At 39.5% G+C, this 15,778-nt stretch overlaps 1 protein-coding gene across 3 annotated transcripts; it reads left to right on the top strand.

Annotated features, from left to right (window-relative positions):
• The first annotated feature begins 5,865 nt into the window (after window positions 1–5,865).
• LOC107787720 (photosystem II stability/assembly factor HCF136, chloroplastic) lies at window positions 5,866–13,520 on the top strand. Of its 3 annotated transcripts, XM_016609328.2 has the most exons (9): window positions 5,866–6,386; window positions 7,141–7,376; window positions 9,840–9,970; window positions 10,581–10,713; window positions 10,904–11,026; window positions 11,981–12,055; window positions 12,599–12,714; window positions 13,115–13,200; window positions 13,274–13,520. In XM_016609328.2, exons 1-8 carry the CDS (start codon window positions 6,074–6,076, stop codon window positions 13,179–13,181), a joined length of 1,194 nt encoding a protein of 397 aa, XP_016464814.1. In that variant the 5' UTR covers window positions 5,866–6,073; the 3' UTR covers window positions 13,182–13,200; window positions 13,274–13,520. The 3 variants fall into 3 exon arrangements, with proteins under 3 accessions (XP_016464814.1, XP_075089169.1, XP_016464815.1); XM_075233068.1 differs by lacking the exons at window positions 9,840–9,970; window positions 10,581–10,713; window positions 10,904–11,026; ... (2 more) ...; window positions 13,115–13,200; window positions 13,274–13,520 and adding exons at window positions 9,014–9,539; window positions 9,666–9,795 and having other exon boundaries at window positions 5,937–6,386; XM_016609329.2 differs by lacking the exons at window positions 9,840–9,970; window positions 10,581–10,713; window positions 10,904–11,026; ... (2 more) ...; window positions 13,115–13,200; window positions 13,274–13,520 and adding an exon at window positions 9,014–9,651 and having other exon boundaries at window positions 5,937–6,386.
• The last annotated feature ends 2,258 nt before the right edge of the window (window positions 13,521–15,778 follow it).

The following is a 15,778-nucleotide window of genomic DNA, read 5'->3' as shown; positions in this document are numbered from 1 at the left end:
CATATTAAACACCCGAAATCCGAATAAAGGGAAGTTGGGTCCAAACTGAGAAGGACCGTACCAGATTCTCGAGGTCACCGGGAAAGGATCCTATAAGCTCGGAATGATGAACGGAGAACAACTACTGAGTAATTGGATGTAAATCACCTAAAATGATATTACTGTTAAGGCATGACCTCATTCATTTTCTTTTATTTTGGACTAACACTAGCTGGTGATCAAGAAGCAGCACGAAGTTTTTAGGTCTGAAAGCACGCGTTGCACTATTTTTTCCTTAGACCGGTTTTGTCCCAAATGGGTTTTTCGGCAAGGTTTTTAACAAGGCAATAGTGGATTATGATAACTTATAACTAAATACCGATCACGAATCGGCGTCGAAGATCGCCTTAATAGTATCCAAAGTTCCTCTATAATCAACCTCAAATACTGGGGGGAATTACCCTCGGATATCGACTTTAGCAAGGAAATTACTTCATAATGGAAGGGTCTCGATTACTCGGATTTATTGTAAGGGCCAAACTATTAAACGAACCGTGCCCACATAGATTGCTCGAGCCCTAGCATAAAGCATGTACGCATGTATAACTGTTTTGCACAAGAATAATGAGAAGTAGCTTAGTTGCAATCATCTTGTTTACATTTCTTAAAGGAATCCCTTACTTTTGACCCCCTAAATGTAACGACTTCAAAGTCCGCTTTAACCTGAGATTAATCATTCTCCCACTCGGGGACTACCATCCGAAAACAAACTCGAACATATCGAGTTATTAAACATCGGAGGGCATAACACCTATTAGGCAGCACCCGAATTTTAAAGGCCACAGCTATCCCACTCGGGGACTGTTATCTTAGGCTAGCCTGGATAATTCGGGAAAGCAAGTCCACTAGGCAACACTCGAACTAAAAGGCTACGACCATATTAACATAACTCAGAGACATCCGAGACCCGTAATAAAAACAAGGCCTTCAAATAGAAAATTGTCGCAACCGGTTCTAAAGGCTACCCCTGGCAAACTATAACCTCAACTAGTTACTTTAGGGTAAATTTTAGGTAATACCAAACCCCCAAAATGCCTTAAAACAAATTAAAGTAAAGGCGAGATTTGTTTGAACTTTCGAACATAATGATTATTTCGTGCTAAGGCATTTTTGATCTTTGTGAATATAAATAAAAAAGCAAAGGAAAAAATTCAAAAGCTGAAAGGGAAAGAAACCCTTGTATATATTTACTAAAAATTCTTTTTACAAGGGCCAAATAGCCCTGATAAAAAAATTTACAATAGCCAAAACGGCAAAAGACAAAACAACTAAAAAGAGCCTAAGTGGCCTAATCTATATTGGGAGCTGCGTCGCCACCTTCAGGGCCTTCTATGATTTTGGTCCTATCCAAGTCTTCGGATCCCTCAGAGTCCTCCTCTTCGGGATAAACCAGCTTCCTGGCCTTGGCCTCGGACACCTTGGCATTCTCGATCTCAGCCAACAGATCGAAGCCCTGAGCTTGAACTCCTTCAAAGGCCTCCCTTCGAGATTGCCATCTTATGTGTTCCATCAAGTTTCTCGCTTGGACCTGAGCTGCCTTAGCATCAGCCTTATGCTGGGCCACCTTCTCATCAGCTTCGGCCCTGAACACGGCAACTCTAACCTTGCTGCCTCAAGTTCCTTGGCCAGATTTTCTTGGCTAGAAACCGCCGAGCTCAGCTGAGACCGAATCTCTTCGATTGTTTTGGCCTGGTTGGAGGTCTTTTCCTCTATAGCTCGGAGCTGGGCCTAGGCCAACAGCGGTTGTGCTTGGATAGCTTCCTTTTTCGAGGCTAAGAGGTCCATATTTTTCTTGAACTCATCAGCCTCAGCTTTTATCGTGTCCACCTGCGCCTGGAGATGCCCGATCTGCTCAAGCCTCTTTTGGACCTGTAGGTTCGGATCGTTAGCCATTGTGTCCAATTCGTCGTCACTATCTTCAATAACTCAATTTACCTGCTCTACCCACTCGGCATGCTCCTTCCGAGCCGCTTCTAACTCAACCTGAAGTTTCTCACTGAGAAGCTTATAAGTGTCCCTCTTCTCAGTAAGCTCCCGAACGTCGGCCTCGTGTTGGGTTAACTCCTCCCGATATCAGAGGAAAGTTTCATGGTGAAGTACCGAGGCCTACAAGCATAAATAAAGGTGTTAGGATTATTGTAACTTCAAATTTAAAATACATAATAAAGAGACACTCAAATTTACCCGATTCAACGCTTGTTGAGCTTCATTGAATATGTAAGGCGCTTCCACCTCATCCATCATGGCATGGTCCTTTTCGGTCACCAAGCACCGAATCCACGAGGGTAGAGGAAACCCGGGCATCCTCCGAGATAGAGAAAACTATTGACCGCTTTTCGTTTGGATCAACACCCGGGGCTGGGAATCGATCCACTAACTTTAGGCTCGAAGAAGGCCTACTACCTCCCAATGATGGTACCTTCTTTGGCACCGGCAAGTCACCAAACCCAGTGATGTCCTCTGAGGAGGTATATTCTAACCTATACAAAAAGTTGTTGATGTCTGTCGCTCCCTGAGGCCCCTCGTGAGAACGACCTTCTAGCATACCAGTCTCGTTGATCATGGAATCGAAGAATAGAAGAGACCCAATAAGGTCAATCATTCCAAGCACATCTTTTGGGGCACTTTCCTCTGCTTGAGAAGTGTCGGCCCCTGTCTCCCTCTTGACTCCCGTAGCTTGGGGCAAAGTAGCCTCACCCCATTTTGGTTCGGAGATCTCGGCCAATACCTTCTCAACATCCTCCCCGGCTTGAGGAAGGCAGTGCAGGTTCGCACCCGAGCTACTAGCTTGGAATTGTCTTCTTCTTCTTCTTCTTCTTCTTCAGACTCATCCCTCAGTTGGTGGATTGAATCCAATGGGAGGGCGTCGGTACTTTCCTTAGGTTTGTGCGCCTGCCTCTTTTTCGAGTTTTGCTTCTCCGAGTTCGGGAAACTCAGAGCACCTTTTCTCTTCTTCTCTTTATCCTACTTCGGAGCAGGAGATTGAGGGAGGACGATTTCATCTACGGATGGGGGCCTCATCGCAACACCCTTCCCTGGGCCTATAAAGAAAAAGAGATGAGTAAGCTTTGAAAGAAACCCAAGTGATGTCAGTTCTAAAAAAGAATCTTACCGTGAGAACGTGCCTCCCACCGACCCTTTGGAAGTTCGCGCCATGTGCACTCGAAGTAGGGATTTTGCAAAACGATACCCTTGACCCACTCCCTGAGTCGAGGAACAGCATCCGGCATCCGAGCAACAGCTGCACCACAAAACATTGATTAGGTGAGAGGAAAAGGAAAGGCAATGAGCAAAATCTTAAAAGTGAAGTCATACTTACGTTTCATGTTCCATTTCTCGGGAAATGACATTTCTTCGGCCGGGATTAGATCCGAGGTCTTCACTCGAATGAACCGACCCAACCAGCCTCGGTCTCGATCTTCATCTATGCTTGAGACTGAGGCCTTGGTAGCCCGACGGGAAAGCTTTATCAATCCCCCTCGATAAAGTCGGGGACTGTACAGATGCATAAGATGATCGATGGTGAAGGGGCACTTATCGAGCTTGCTCACAAAATAACGAAGCAGAATAACAATCCTCCAAAATGAAGGATGAATTTGCCCGAGCGTCACTTCATACCTTTTGCAAAAGGCTATGATAACTGGGTCTAGAAGGCTCAACGTGAATGGATAAGTGTAAATAGTTAGAAAACCCTCCACACAGGTAGTAATTGATTCCTCGAGCATGGGCACCACCACGTGTTTACCGGCCCAGCTGCAATCTTCCTTAACTTTGGGGAGGAGATCGTTGGTGATAGAGCATATATACCTCGAGACCGGCTCGCATCGACTCAGTATGGAAGGGGTTTTCTCGATTTTGGAATCGGCCCCAGTTGGGCACCCCGTAGGAATGAACGAAGTTGAGGAGGGATTCGATGTCTTTTCCTCGACAACAGTAGATGGAGCCTTTCCTCTTTTAGACGATCACAAGGAAGAGGGAGTCTCCTTTTGAGGAACAGATTTAGATGCCTTTGCCATCGCTTCTGAGTAATGGTAAATAGATGGTATTGATGAAAGAGGGGGCAAAATTGGCAGATAGTTTATGAAAATTTTCATAATACTATAAAGGAAGAGGTTTTTAAACTTGAACCAGAAAACTAGAGGAAGAAGGAAATGAAATTTTTCTTAAAAATACAAGAACAATGTAAAAGTTCTAATGGATGGAAGGATGAAGTATTTATAGTTTGCAAACGCCGATTCAAAATCCGTAGTGGCCGACCAGCAACTGACGCATTTAATGCCTTGGGGACTGGACCGATGGGACAGTTCAGTTACTTTTTATCGCTTACGTCATGATCTATCAGAGCAAGGCTCAAAAATTTATACGGTTTCTCGTCATCTTCTCTCCGAAAAACGAGGGGACTATTTGTATACGGTCGAAACCAGGTTCGCCTATTGTGTGACCAATCGAGGCTGAAACATGGCAGGCCAAAGATCGAGCCTGGGTTATAACGAACCAAGGCACAAAATTAGATCATCGAGCTCTTGACCCCGGGACCAAACAAGATCAAGACCGAACAAGATCGAGGGAAATTTATCGAGCCAAATAACGGAAGGCCGAAATAGCCGCTATCGGTTGGAGATCACGGCGAAAAACTCGGTACGTATCAAGGAGTGACCAATTAATTAGCAAATCATGAGATTTTTTTACTTTGTATAGAATTGTATCAAGAGTAGGACACCCCTACTATATAAAAGGGGGTTTGATACATTTGTAAAACACACCAAAAAGCAATACACTGTTATTTCTAGTTCTCATCATCTTGTTATTCTGTTCTAACATCAGTTGAGGCATTTCTTGGCTCGAGGGTGATCAAACTCAAAGTCTAAGGCTATTCTATTTGTATGGTTTGCATTTATTTTCTTATCATTAATTTCAATATTAATCTATTTTCTTAATTTGTATCAATTTATATCACGTATCCTTAAAACCACGTATAAATTTAATTGTTATCCGCTTTTGAAGGTAAACACCCTACTAGAATTATTCCATTCGCAAAACTCAAAATCCGAGATCTTTGATTAATGGTGGATGACTCTTATCCATTCCATAGCAATTTGTTGCGGGTCGTGGAATATTTTTGGTTCTTCTTCACAAACAAAATTAAAAGTAACTCTAGAGCTTGTTGAATACTTTTTGGAATCCAAAGTAAGAGAAGGTGCGAGGAATCTTATCCATTTCATCGTAATCTCTTGCGGGTCGTGGAATATTTTTTGGTTCTTCTTTAGAAACAAACGAGCAAATTAAAAGTAAGTTGAGAGCTTGTTGAATACTTTTTGGAATCAAAAGTAAGAGAAGGACAAACGACTGGACTAAAAATTGTGCAAAGAAATAAAGATTTTATGTGCTTAAAATATATAAAACACAAATATTCTGTATTTTCTTCTCTGGGGCCTTGATAATTCGGATTTGGGAACGAGTTCAAAAATAGCCAAATTTACAAGTGGTCATTCAAAAATAACCACGTTTTCAAAAGTAATCGAAATTTAGTTACTTTTCATGTAAAGATAAATGTGAACGAAAACACTGTTCTAAATACGGAAAAATACTCCAGTATAATATCTGTTGCAGCAAAATAGTGATTATTTTTCAATGACCAGTCCAAAAACTGGCTAGACCGTGCTTTTTTAACTTCGGGATTTGTGCCATGCAAGCAAAGGTAAAATCAAAGAAGGAATAGGGGAGATGCGGGGTTTTGAACCGTGCACCTCACTCGCATGCTAAGCTTGAGTTCTACCAACTGAGCTAAATCCGCTATAGTTTCGTTATGTATTTATAAAATTATTTGTTTATAGAAGAAGAATATTCCAGGCTGCTGAGGAGAAGCTAGGCCCTTAGATAACGAATTCATGGCCACTCGTAATGTTTAGGGGATACGTATGCTTCAAACCTCCCGCGAAGCTGTTTGGAAAAAGCAACAGCAACAGCATCTCTCTTTCTTTCATTCGTTCATTCCATTCGGATAAGAGCGAGAGCACCAAACATAACAAAAACAATGGCATGTTCTTGCTGGAACTCCATTTTCACTCCTCTCAAACCTACTTATAACACCATTTCTTCTGCTTCTGCTTCGCCTCATCAGCTTCCTCGGTTGGTACCAAGAGCATCAGCTAGTATTAACCGCAGGCAGTTAATCGCTGAGACTGCTGCTGCCATTGTACTACCGCCATTGCTCGGAGCCGGAATCTCACCTCTCCCTGCTAAAGCTGACGAGGTGCCTCTCTCTGAATGGGAAAGAGTTTATCTTCCTATTGACCCTGGTGTCGTCCTTCTCGACATTGCCTTCGTTCCCGATGACCCCACTCACGGTTTGTGTTATTCATTCTCTTCCGTAGCTGCTCTCAATGCTGCATTGAGTTTATGGATTTTTGCGTAATTGAATAGAGTGTGTTTGGTATGGAGGAAACTGCAAAATGTTTTAACTTGCAAGCATTTTTTCTTCAAATGTTTAGTTGGGTGTACAAATAGGTTGCTAAGAAATGAGGCTTGGACCAGCTTAGCCCAACAAATTGGTATCAGAGGAAACAATATGTAGATGTCTGACAGTAGCTCTCAAATTAAGAACAACGAATGGATAAGAGATCTTCTTTAAAAATTACATTAAATTTGACCTAAGTATGCTCAAATCCCTAGAATGTGGTGGCTGTAAGTTAAAGAATTGTGCTTAATTTAGCTAATTGATGGTGGGAAGTTCTAATCATTCTTTTTGAAGATATAAGAATACTCAAAAACCTTAGGATCTAATGCATTATTTTTGAGAATTGTACTAACTTTAGTCAAACAGTGATGGCAAATCATCTATGCATCGTTGATAGCCTCATGGCAGTGCGCGTTGAGTTTAAGGTTTGTACTTAATTTCATTTAACAGTGATGAGATACCATCATGCACAGCCTCGTGGTGTTGTGCCTTATGTTTAAGAATTTTTTTTCTTAGTTTAGTTGAACAATGATGGGATATCGTCCTTTGTGATAATTGTTTACTTCAATGCCGTGTGTTTTGTGCATTGAGTTAAAGATTTGTGTTTATTAGTGGAACAATTGTGGAAAATTATGCTTTGGCAGGTTTTCTACTGGGGACCAGGCAAACTATTTTGGAAACGAAGGATGGAGGAACTACTTGGGCATCAAGATCTATAGCTTCTGCCGAAGAGGAAGATTTCAATTATAGGTTTAATTCTATCAGCTTCAAAGGCAAGGAAGGGTGGATTATTGGAAAACCAGCAATCTTGTTATATACTTCCGATGCTGGTGAAACCTGGCAGCGGATACCTTTGAGTTCTCAACTTCCTGGTGACATGGTAAGCATTATATTCTTCAATTCCTCTTCGCACTTGTTCTGAAAATTGAGCTCATCTCCGACAACACATTATACTTTATGGGTAAATTTGATACTTTCGTATTTCAAAACCTGAAAAGAAAATTTTATTTTGAATGGGGTCACTGTATACATATGGTTTAGTGCTTCGATGTAAATATTTTGATGTTTGTGGAAAGTTTTTCGATTAAATATGGTTTGGTCTTAGTTTTAAGTTTTCCTCAAAAATTTCTCTCGTACCAACTTGGTTGAGAACTTCCTTGAGGCGCAACTTTTTGATCAAACTTCTTGCGGACACTCACGAAATTTCACAAAAAACTATCTAGATATTTTTGTTTTGCCTAAACTCTTTGTCAAAAATAATTCGGGAGAAAATTGTCCAATGACCATATTTTTCATCCACATTCTTCCATATGAAGCACGAAGAGTAAGTAATATTTGTGAGAGCGATATGAAAATTACTAGCCATTTGGAGTTGTTGACAATCACTGGTTATCTTTCATGTAGTGACTTATATATGTCTAGTCGAGAAATAACAATGTTGCTGGATGTAAACTTAATTTAATGATGCAAGCAGGTTGCAAAAAGTAAAAAGTCAAGAGAATAAAAAAATGATCAAATTCTTAGAATTAAGACAACTCTGACTAGCAGGACACAGCTGTGGAGTGGTGCCTTATACTGTTGGCATGACTTCCGTCAGAATGTTTGCAGGACCTTATTCTCAGTACACTCTGCTCTGGTGTGAGTGCCCCTATATATCAGTTTAGAGTTCAAATGTATCATCTTAGTCTGTGCTGAAGCATTGGCACATAATAGAGCCTAGCAAGTTGTTTCTATGGGTTAAAAATGCCCTTTCTATCTGCCGCTTTGGCATCTGATTGCATCCTAGCTTATCAAGTTTAACGTTTACTCTTAGTCAAATGAATTATAAGACAAAATTAAGGACGACATACATTCATCTGAACTATCTGTTCTTTAATTTTATATAAGTTTTTATCTGTCTCCCTCCCTCTCTCTCCGTCCTCCACCCCCTTCCTTTGTGTGTTGCTTAAGAACTCCTTGCTAGCACTTCATCTGTGGCAGAATATTGTCACTTTGCTTTATAAGTGTGAACTGTTGTCTGAAACTCTGTTCGGTAAGAGCTCGAGGCGCATTTTGTACTATTTACTTGAAAGACGTACTGAAACTGAGGAATGATGCTTTGTTCCGAGGTCACTGTTACCTGAAACATGCTGCGCCAAAAAGGTGCAGGTGTTGATGTAACTTTTCACTTTCTATAGTTTGTCTTATAAGTGTTTCTGAGTAAATTTCCAGAAACTAGAATAGTACCTTTCTTTACTCCTACCTTCAAATCGGAGCATGCCACAGAAGACATTCTTGTTTACTAACGTAAATACCCTCTTCACGGATCTCTTAATCTGTCTGTTTAGTAAAGCATTTCTCGAAATACACAACAAGGGGGCAAAATTGAATTAACAAAGGAAAATACAGAATCTTGTTTAACATTCCTGCTGTCCATCAGACTAGAGAACCATCATTTCTCCTCTCAACTCCCTCCCATGGGGCTGGGAAAATGGAAGTTAAGAAGCAAGAAAGAGATAACCTTTGCTTTTGTATCAGCTCACCGTTAATAATGGTGGTGTTACCAGTGACAACAAGGAAGGGAGGCCTAGATTTTTTGACTTGGAGGCCAGAAAGAAATGCTGGGACACAGCCGAGAAGGTTCCAGGTCGAGATCCTGAGAGGTGGAGAAAAGATGTAGCTGGCAACATTGTTGGCAAGCGATTCCACAGATGCCTAGGTTGCCTTTGCTTTGAGTATGATCACATCGTTCCCTTCTCTAAAGGTGGTGATTCTGTGGCAGAGAACTGTCAAATTCTTCAAACAAGGGTGAATAGATCTAAAGCAGACAAGGTTGCTATTAGCACAACACAGTTGAAAGGATATTCTTGTGACATCAACTTCAGTGATGAAGACCTTGACCAGATTGAGATGGCTGTTTATGGGGATATTAAGCGATCAGACAATCAATGTCGTGTTCCAACAATTGATGAAATAATGGGGAAATACAAGCCTAAGAAGCGCATTGCGAGCTGCAACTCTCAATAATAGCTTGCTTTTTAGGATCTGAAATATAAGCCATTAAGTAAGATAGCAACTATGATAAGTAGTGATTTTGGTGGGATCTCTGCTTTCTATTTATGTTTATTTGATATTGAGCTTAAAGAAAGAGAATTTATTAATGTGTATTGGTCTTATGTTGATTGTGCAGCATTCTTGCTCCTCTGTACCTTTCTTTTCTGGTAACTAATTCTTGTTCCTCTATACCTTTGTTTCAATAATGGAACTTTGACTCAACTTATATCTCAAGGCACAGAATCTGACTATCTTTCTTCTGTTTGTTCTTGCTACTAATCTTAAGGAAAGAAATCATCTTGATATACAGGTTTATATCAAGGCAACTGGAGAAAAAAGTGCAGAAATGGTAACTGATGAAGGTGCAATATATGTTACATCGAACAAGGGATACAACTGGAAGGCTGCTATACAAGAAACTGTGTCCGCTACCCTTAATAGGTAATCTTTGAGAAGGTGAACTCCATAATTGTGAAATGCTTTATGTAGACATGTTTTTCTGGTTAGCTGTGACGCATCAGGCTGGAGTGTAAAATCTTGATTTGAGGTTGATGTGCTACTTCTACAATAAAATGAGACAAACTCAACGAACAGATGTATTTCAGTTTGAGGTTAATTAATGAAAAGAAAAAGAAAAACCAATAACTTAGTAAATAAAAAGGCTGGTTTTTCACTCTTTGTTTAGGTAATGTGTACTTGGTATAACCTATTATCTGGGTCACTCTTGAATGTTCTCTACTCTCATGTTTTGCTTTCTACTTTTCTGTAAAATAGCTTAACTACTGATAGTTTACTGGTGGTGCTTTAACTGCTGATACTTCACTAAACAAGATGATGCTAGCCAAATAGTCTTTGACGAGCTAATCCCTATCTTTCGAGAAAAAGTGTTATGCTGTTGGATTTAGCACCTAATCAATTTAGATGCTGGCTTAGGTCATATGTGACGGCAAAAAATAGTTAAGGCCAGGGTTTATGATTAACTTACTTGTGAAGCTTATTTTTGTTTCTTCTTTATAAAGTGAAATGACAGACATCCTTATTAAAATTGCAGAACAGTTTCTAGTGGCATTAGTGGTGCCAGTTACTATACAGGCACTTTCAGTACTGTTAATCGCTCTCCTGATGGACGTTATGTAGCTGTTTCAAGCCGTGGTAACTTCTATTTGACCTGGGAGCCAGGGCAGGTACGGTTTCTTTGACATGTATTGTTTTCATGTTTTTGTGAATTAACAAGCTAATTTGCCTTATGTAGCATCAATTGTTGCGCTGAAATTTCTTGCTTTTTTCTTTTATAAAAAAAAGAAAGATTATTCATGTCCAAAGAGATCGTATATTTTTATACATATAATTAGTTGTATATATACTACATTGCAGGCGTACTGGCAACCGCATAACAGAGCTGTGGCTAGAAGAATCCAAAACATGGGCTGGAGGGCTGATGGTGGTCTTTGGCTACTCGTGCGTGGTGGAGGGCTATACCTCAGCAAGGGCACAGGGGTTAGTAAATTAAGATCCTAGCATGAAATAACTCTATCTTGTTCGGATAGGATGAAGTGTAGCATGTCCTATTTGTGCACTCAATTCCCTTGGTATCTCGGTTGAAGCAATCAAATTCCTTAGAATCTTTTCAGAAGATGCTGTGTCCAATTTCTGTAAAAGGAGCCAATTTTTAAGATCTTCCAATTTCTCCTATGTTTACTTTGATATCAAACCTTGTATATTACCTAAATGTCTTATTTTAACTCTGGTTTTAATTTCTATACGAAACAAATGTCCATCTCCTGCAGTTAATAAAAGAGCCCATTATCTTACTCTAGAATGAATGATCCTCCATTGCAATTTTCTCTTCTATTTGAGCAAAGTACTTGAAGGTATTCTCAGGTCAACATAAATGTAACATGTCAAATCTGTATAGAGGTCCTCTATGGGTAGAAGAGCAAGATATTCCATTCCACATCTAACAAACTGGTCATGGTATCTATCGAGCTAAGTTGCTAGGAACAGTACTCCTGGACGTGTAATATCTTTTTTATTAAAAGAACTCTACCTACAAAAAAAATAAAAATAAAATTCAGTTAACTGCATTTGGGAGACTGGTCAAGAATCCTAGTTAAGCACATGACATGAGGTTGACTGACTGGATGGGGTTTCTGAGGCTAGATATAAAACTACTGGTTTTCTATGCATTAAAGCAGCATAATGGATTGAATGAAGGGCACAAAGTCTCATAATGGCAGAGAATAGAGTGGTGTTGCTTGGGTTATTTGATAAACCCAAAATTGGTGCACGCACTTATGTCTTGGCAGATCATAAACTTACCATTTTATTACTTATACAGGTTATGGTCCTTTTACTTGGTTCTACAGTATGAGTTCTTGCTATCTGTAGCTACTCTGGTTTCTTTTTCTTCTTTTGCATATAATGAAGCTCAAAATTGTCCTTGATCTTCAGTTATCGGAGGACTTTGAAGAAGTTTCTGTACAAAGCCGTGGTTTTGGCATTCTTGATGTCGGCTACCGCTCACAGGTATATGCATGGTTGCCTTGAATCAAACATAATAGACTACATGAGTGAATTTGGGGTGAATTCTTGATGATGAATCACTTAATGTTGCTGAAATTTAAATGCTCCCAAAAGGCACCATTCCCTGAAGATATCTTGAATCGCCAGTTTCATTAATTTCTCCTGTTCGTTGGGTGGAAGGGTTGTGGTGCTATTTAGTCATTATAGTTCGCTCACTTACACGAGCTGAATTAGCAATTTAAGGAATGCATGTAATTATTAGGCTGCTAGTTTATTGTTGCAACAGAAATAAGATTCAAAGGATAATTCGCCATTCCAACTGATACTACGTTAAATGAAAAGGTAGTAATTTCAGAATTACTTTTATAATAAGTAAGATTATGATTTCTGATTGACTTGCCTGATTTTATTTTAATATATGGACAGACCAAGAGAAACGATCTTTGATGAGCTGCACTTCCTCTATTGGGACTTAATTAGTTCCTACATTTTGTACTAGATCATTTTTCTGCTGTTCATGTATTAATTAATTTGTTTGGTACTCAGGATGAGGCATGGGCTGCTGGTGGAAGTGGGATTTTATTGAAGACCAAAAATGGCGGCAAGACATGGATTCGTGACAAAGCAGCTGATAATATTGCTGCGAATCTTTATTCGGTGAAGTAAGCTCTACAAGCTGACCTTTTCTTCCACAATCAACCGCTAAATTCTCATGTTTGAATTGTTTACTTTCCTCTGGTGGTTTGAATTCCACCTCTTCTGGTGGATCCTCCAAATTTCTGTTCCTTTCCACCCCACATATATATGCCAGCCTTCAGTCTTTAAGCTGGTCTACTTAGTTTGCTGTCTATAATGAAGTGCGACTAAACTGGTATAGATAATTCCATGTTGTCCCACCCACACCTTTTATTTTAAAAGTCAGCCTTCATTTCGTTATTAGATTCCACATGAAAACTTAAGTTGGGCTGCATAATGAAAATTGAGGATAAAGTTGTGGTCTGCTGTCTGTACATGTGATTTTAAAATCTTATCTTCATGATATTGGGAAACATTGTTATGCAGGTTTATCAATGACAACCAGGGATTTGTACTGGGGAATGATGGTGTTTTACTCAAGTATCTTGGATAAGATACAATGATAAAACAAGGTACAATGTGGTTCCAGAAAACTAGTAATTATAATAAGGTCAAACAAATTATTCATCTGATGGTCTTGTGCAGGTTAGTGAAGGAGCAATTTTGAAAGCAGATACTTGAAACTGAAGAAGTGTAATTTGAACTTTATATATACTTGTTTAATTCTTTGCTGATGATCACCATAACAAAGGGAAGTGTTCATAGGGTTTAGATTATCTTCTGAATTGTATTATGATATACTGTACTTGTCAAACAAATTAAACTTTGAGAATCTTGCTTTACAACTCAGAGAATGTAAAGATAAAATGTCCTGATCTTGTTCAAAACTCAATCATGTCTTCTTCCTTCAAGCTCACCCAAATTGGTTTTCCCCAACCAAAATCTGCATGCCTCACACCAAGCAAGAATCTGCCCATCGTCATTGATAAAAAGCTTGCCAGCTATCTCTTTGTAATTGTTGATGAGCAAAGAGGAAATATCATCGGTGCTTGCCTTTGTAATGTTTGCATTTGCATCCATCACGTGCGTTACCAACTATTGCCTTCTTAGAACAGCTATCACCGCCCCTACTCTGTTGGTTGAATGGTGGCCTCCCTTGAAAGGACTCTCTCTTCACATTTGCTATTACCTGGGCAACAAACACAAACCTTCTCGTGACAATCTTAACTTCATTATACATGCTAGTGGAACCTGATTTGCAGATAATATTCTAGTAGGAAAGAGCGTAGCCAAATAACCAAAGCTAGTACTTAGAGAAACACATTTCTTCCCGTCCTGATATTATATATACAAAAGCAAGCACATTATTTATCAACTTTGCCAATGTATAAGTGTCACGACCCCAAATTCCCATCTTATGATGTCATGATGGCACCTAGTCTCTAAGACCTGGTAAGCCTAACAATCATTGAGAATTTAACAGAATTAACGAACAAGATATAAAATTACACTGATAATTTTCACAAAAAAACCAAAACGGATCAATAGGTACAAAATCCCCAAAACCGGTGGAACTGAGTCATAAGCTCTACAGAAAATACACTAGTAATCTCTAAATACAACTCCGTTTGATACGAAAATAAATAGTAGTAAAAGCAATAACAGAAGGTATCTCCGAGGCCTGTGAGCGTCAAACAGGTGTACCTTGAAGTTTTCAAAATCTCTGGGTCAACTCACTAACGTCCAACACGAGTAGAAGCACATGGATCTGCACAAAAATGTGTAGAAGTGTAGCATGAGTATACCATAACGTTACCCAGCAAGTATCAAGCATAACCTCGGTAGAGTAGTGACGAGGCCAGATCATGACACCTATTAGTCATAGAAACCTGAACAGAATATTAATATAATCTAATAACGGAAAACAAAGAAATGATGACAATAGAACAATACAATGATGTAAGGCTAACAACACATATTAAGGCAATAAAGGACAACAAAAAGGGATCATATGGTAAGAACAAAATGTGATCAAATATCGTAAAATACAAGTAAACGAATGAAGGAAAGATAATAATTGTTCCAATCAACAAGTCTTTTCAACATAAAATGCACAACAAGAATCACATTCAAGGTATCACACCTTATATTCACATTTTAAAAGTCACAATCACAATTTTCCTTATATCGCCGCGTGAGTAAACAGTTTTTTTGAAATAGCTACAAGCGCTTTAGCCCACCTTATGACGCCGCGTGGCTTCAAGTAAATCCCTTACTAGCAACATGAGTATAAATCCCACCTTATCTCACCGCATGTATTTCAATACCCACACTTATACCACCGCATGCGTATCAATATGTACCGACCCGGCAGTACGTTTTAAGTATTTTAGCCCCGATCCCCTAATTTATGTTTCCTCTATATTATATTGTGATTACGTGACTTGTCAGGGTGTTTGGTGTTGGTTTTGGGGGAGTTCCGAAGTGAAATAGGGACATATAGTCCCTAAGTTGGAGGTTTAAGTTGTAGGAGTTGACCGTAGTTTGAATTTTGTGAAGATGACTCCGGAATGGATTTTTGATGGTTCCAATAGCCCCGTATAGTGATTTTGGTCTTAGGAGCGTGTCCGAATACTGATTTGGAGGTCCGTAGGTCGTTTCGGCGCGAATTGGTGAAAGTTGAAAAGTTGGGAGATTTTGGAAAATTTGACCGAGAGTTGAATTTATTGATATCGGGGTCGGATCCCATTTTCGAAAGTTGTAATAGGTCCATAATGTTATTTATGACTTGTGTGCCAAATTTGGAGTCAATTAGAGTTGTTTTAGTATGAATCTACATTGGTTTTGAAATTTGGAAGTTCATAATTCTTTAGGTTTGAATAGATGTGCGATTCATGATTTTAGTATTATTTGATGTGATTTAACACTTCGACCGTGTTCGTATGATATTTTAGGACTTGTTGATATGTTTGGTTGAGGTCCTGTGGGCTTCGGGCGTAATTCGGACCATGTTCGGGGCATTTCGAAACATGGATGATTGCTGAATCTGGTACTTCTGGTTTCCTTATATGCGATCGCGAGTGGATTAACGCGATCGTGAGGAGTAGTTTGGCACTGGGGGAAATTTTCTCTTTGCGATCGTGAGAAGGG

This window comes from Nicotiana tabacum, chromosome 16 (assembly GCF_000715075.1).
Source record: "Nicotiana tabacum cultivar K326 chromosome 16, ASM71507v2, whole genome shotgun sequence".
Lineage (NCBI taxonomy): Eukaryota > Viridiplantae > Streptophyta > Magnoliopsida > Solanales > Solanaceae > Nicotiana > Nicotiana tabacum.
The sequence above is the reverse complement of the archived record's forward strand: the minus strand, read 5'-3'. Positions and strand labels throughout refer to the sequence as shown.

Excerpts from the sequence above, each read along its gene's own strand:
- LOC107787720 (XM_016609328.2), top strand. The coding sequence starts at position 6,074 with ATGGCATGTTCTTGCTGGAACTCCATTTTCACTCCTCTCAAACCTACT. Across the intron at positions 6,387-7,140 it reads TCCCGATGACCCCACTCACG|GTTTTCTACTGGGGACCAGG; the intron begins GTTTGTGTTATT and ends ATGCTTTGGCAG. Across the intron at positions 11,027-11,980 it reads ACCTCAGCAAGGGCACAGGG|TTATCGGAGGACTTTGAAGA; the intron begins GTTAGTAAATTA and ends CTTGATCTTCAG.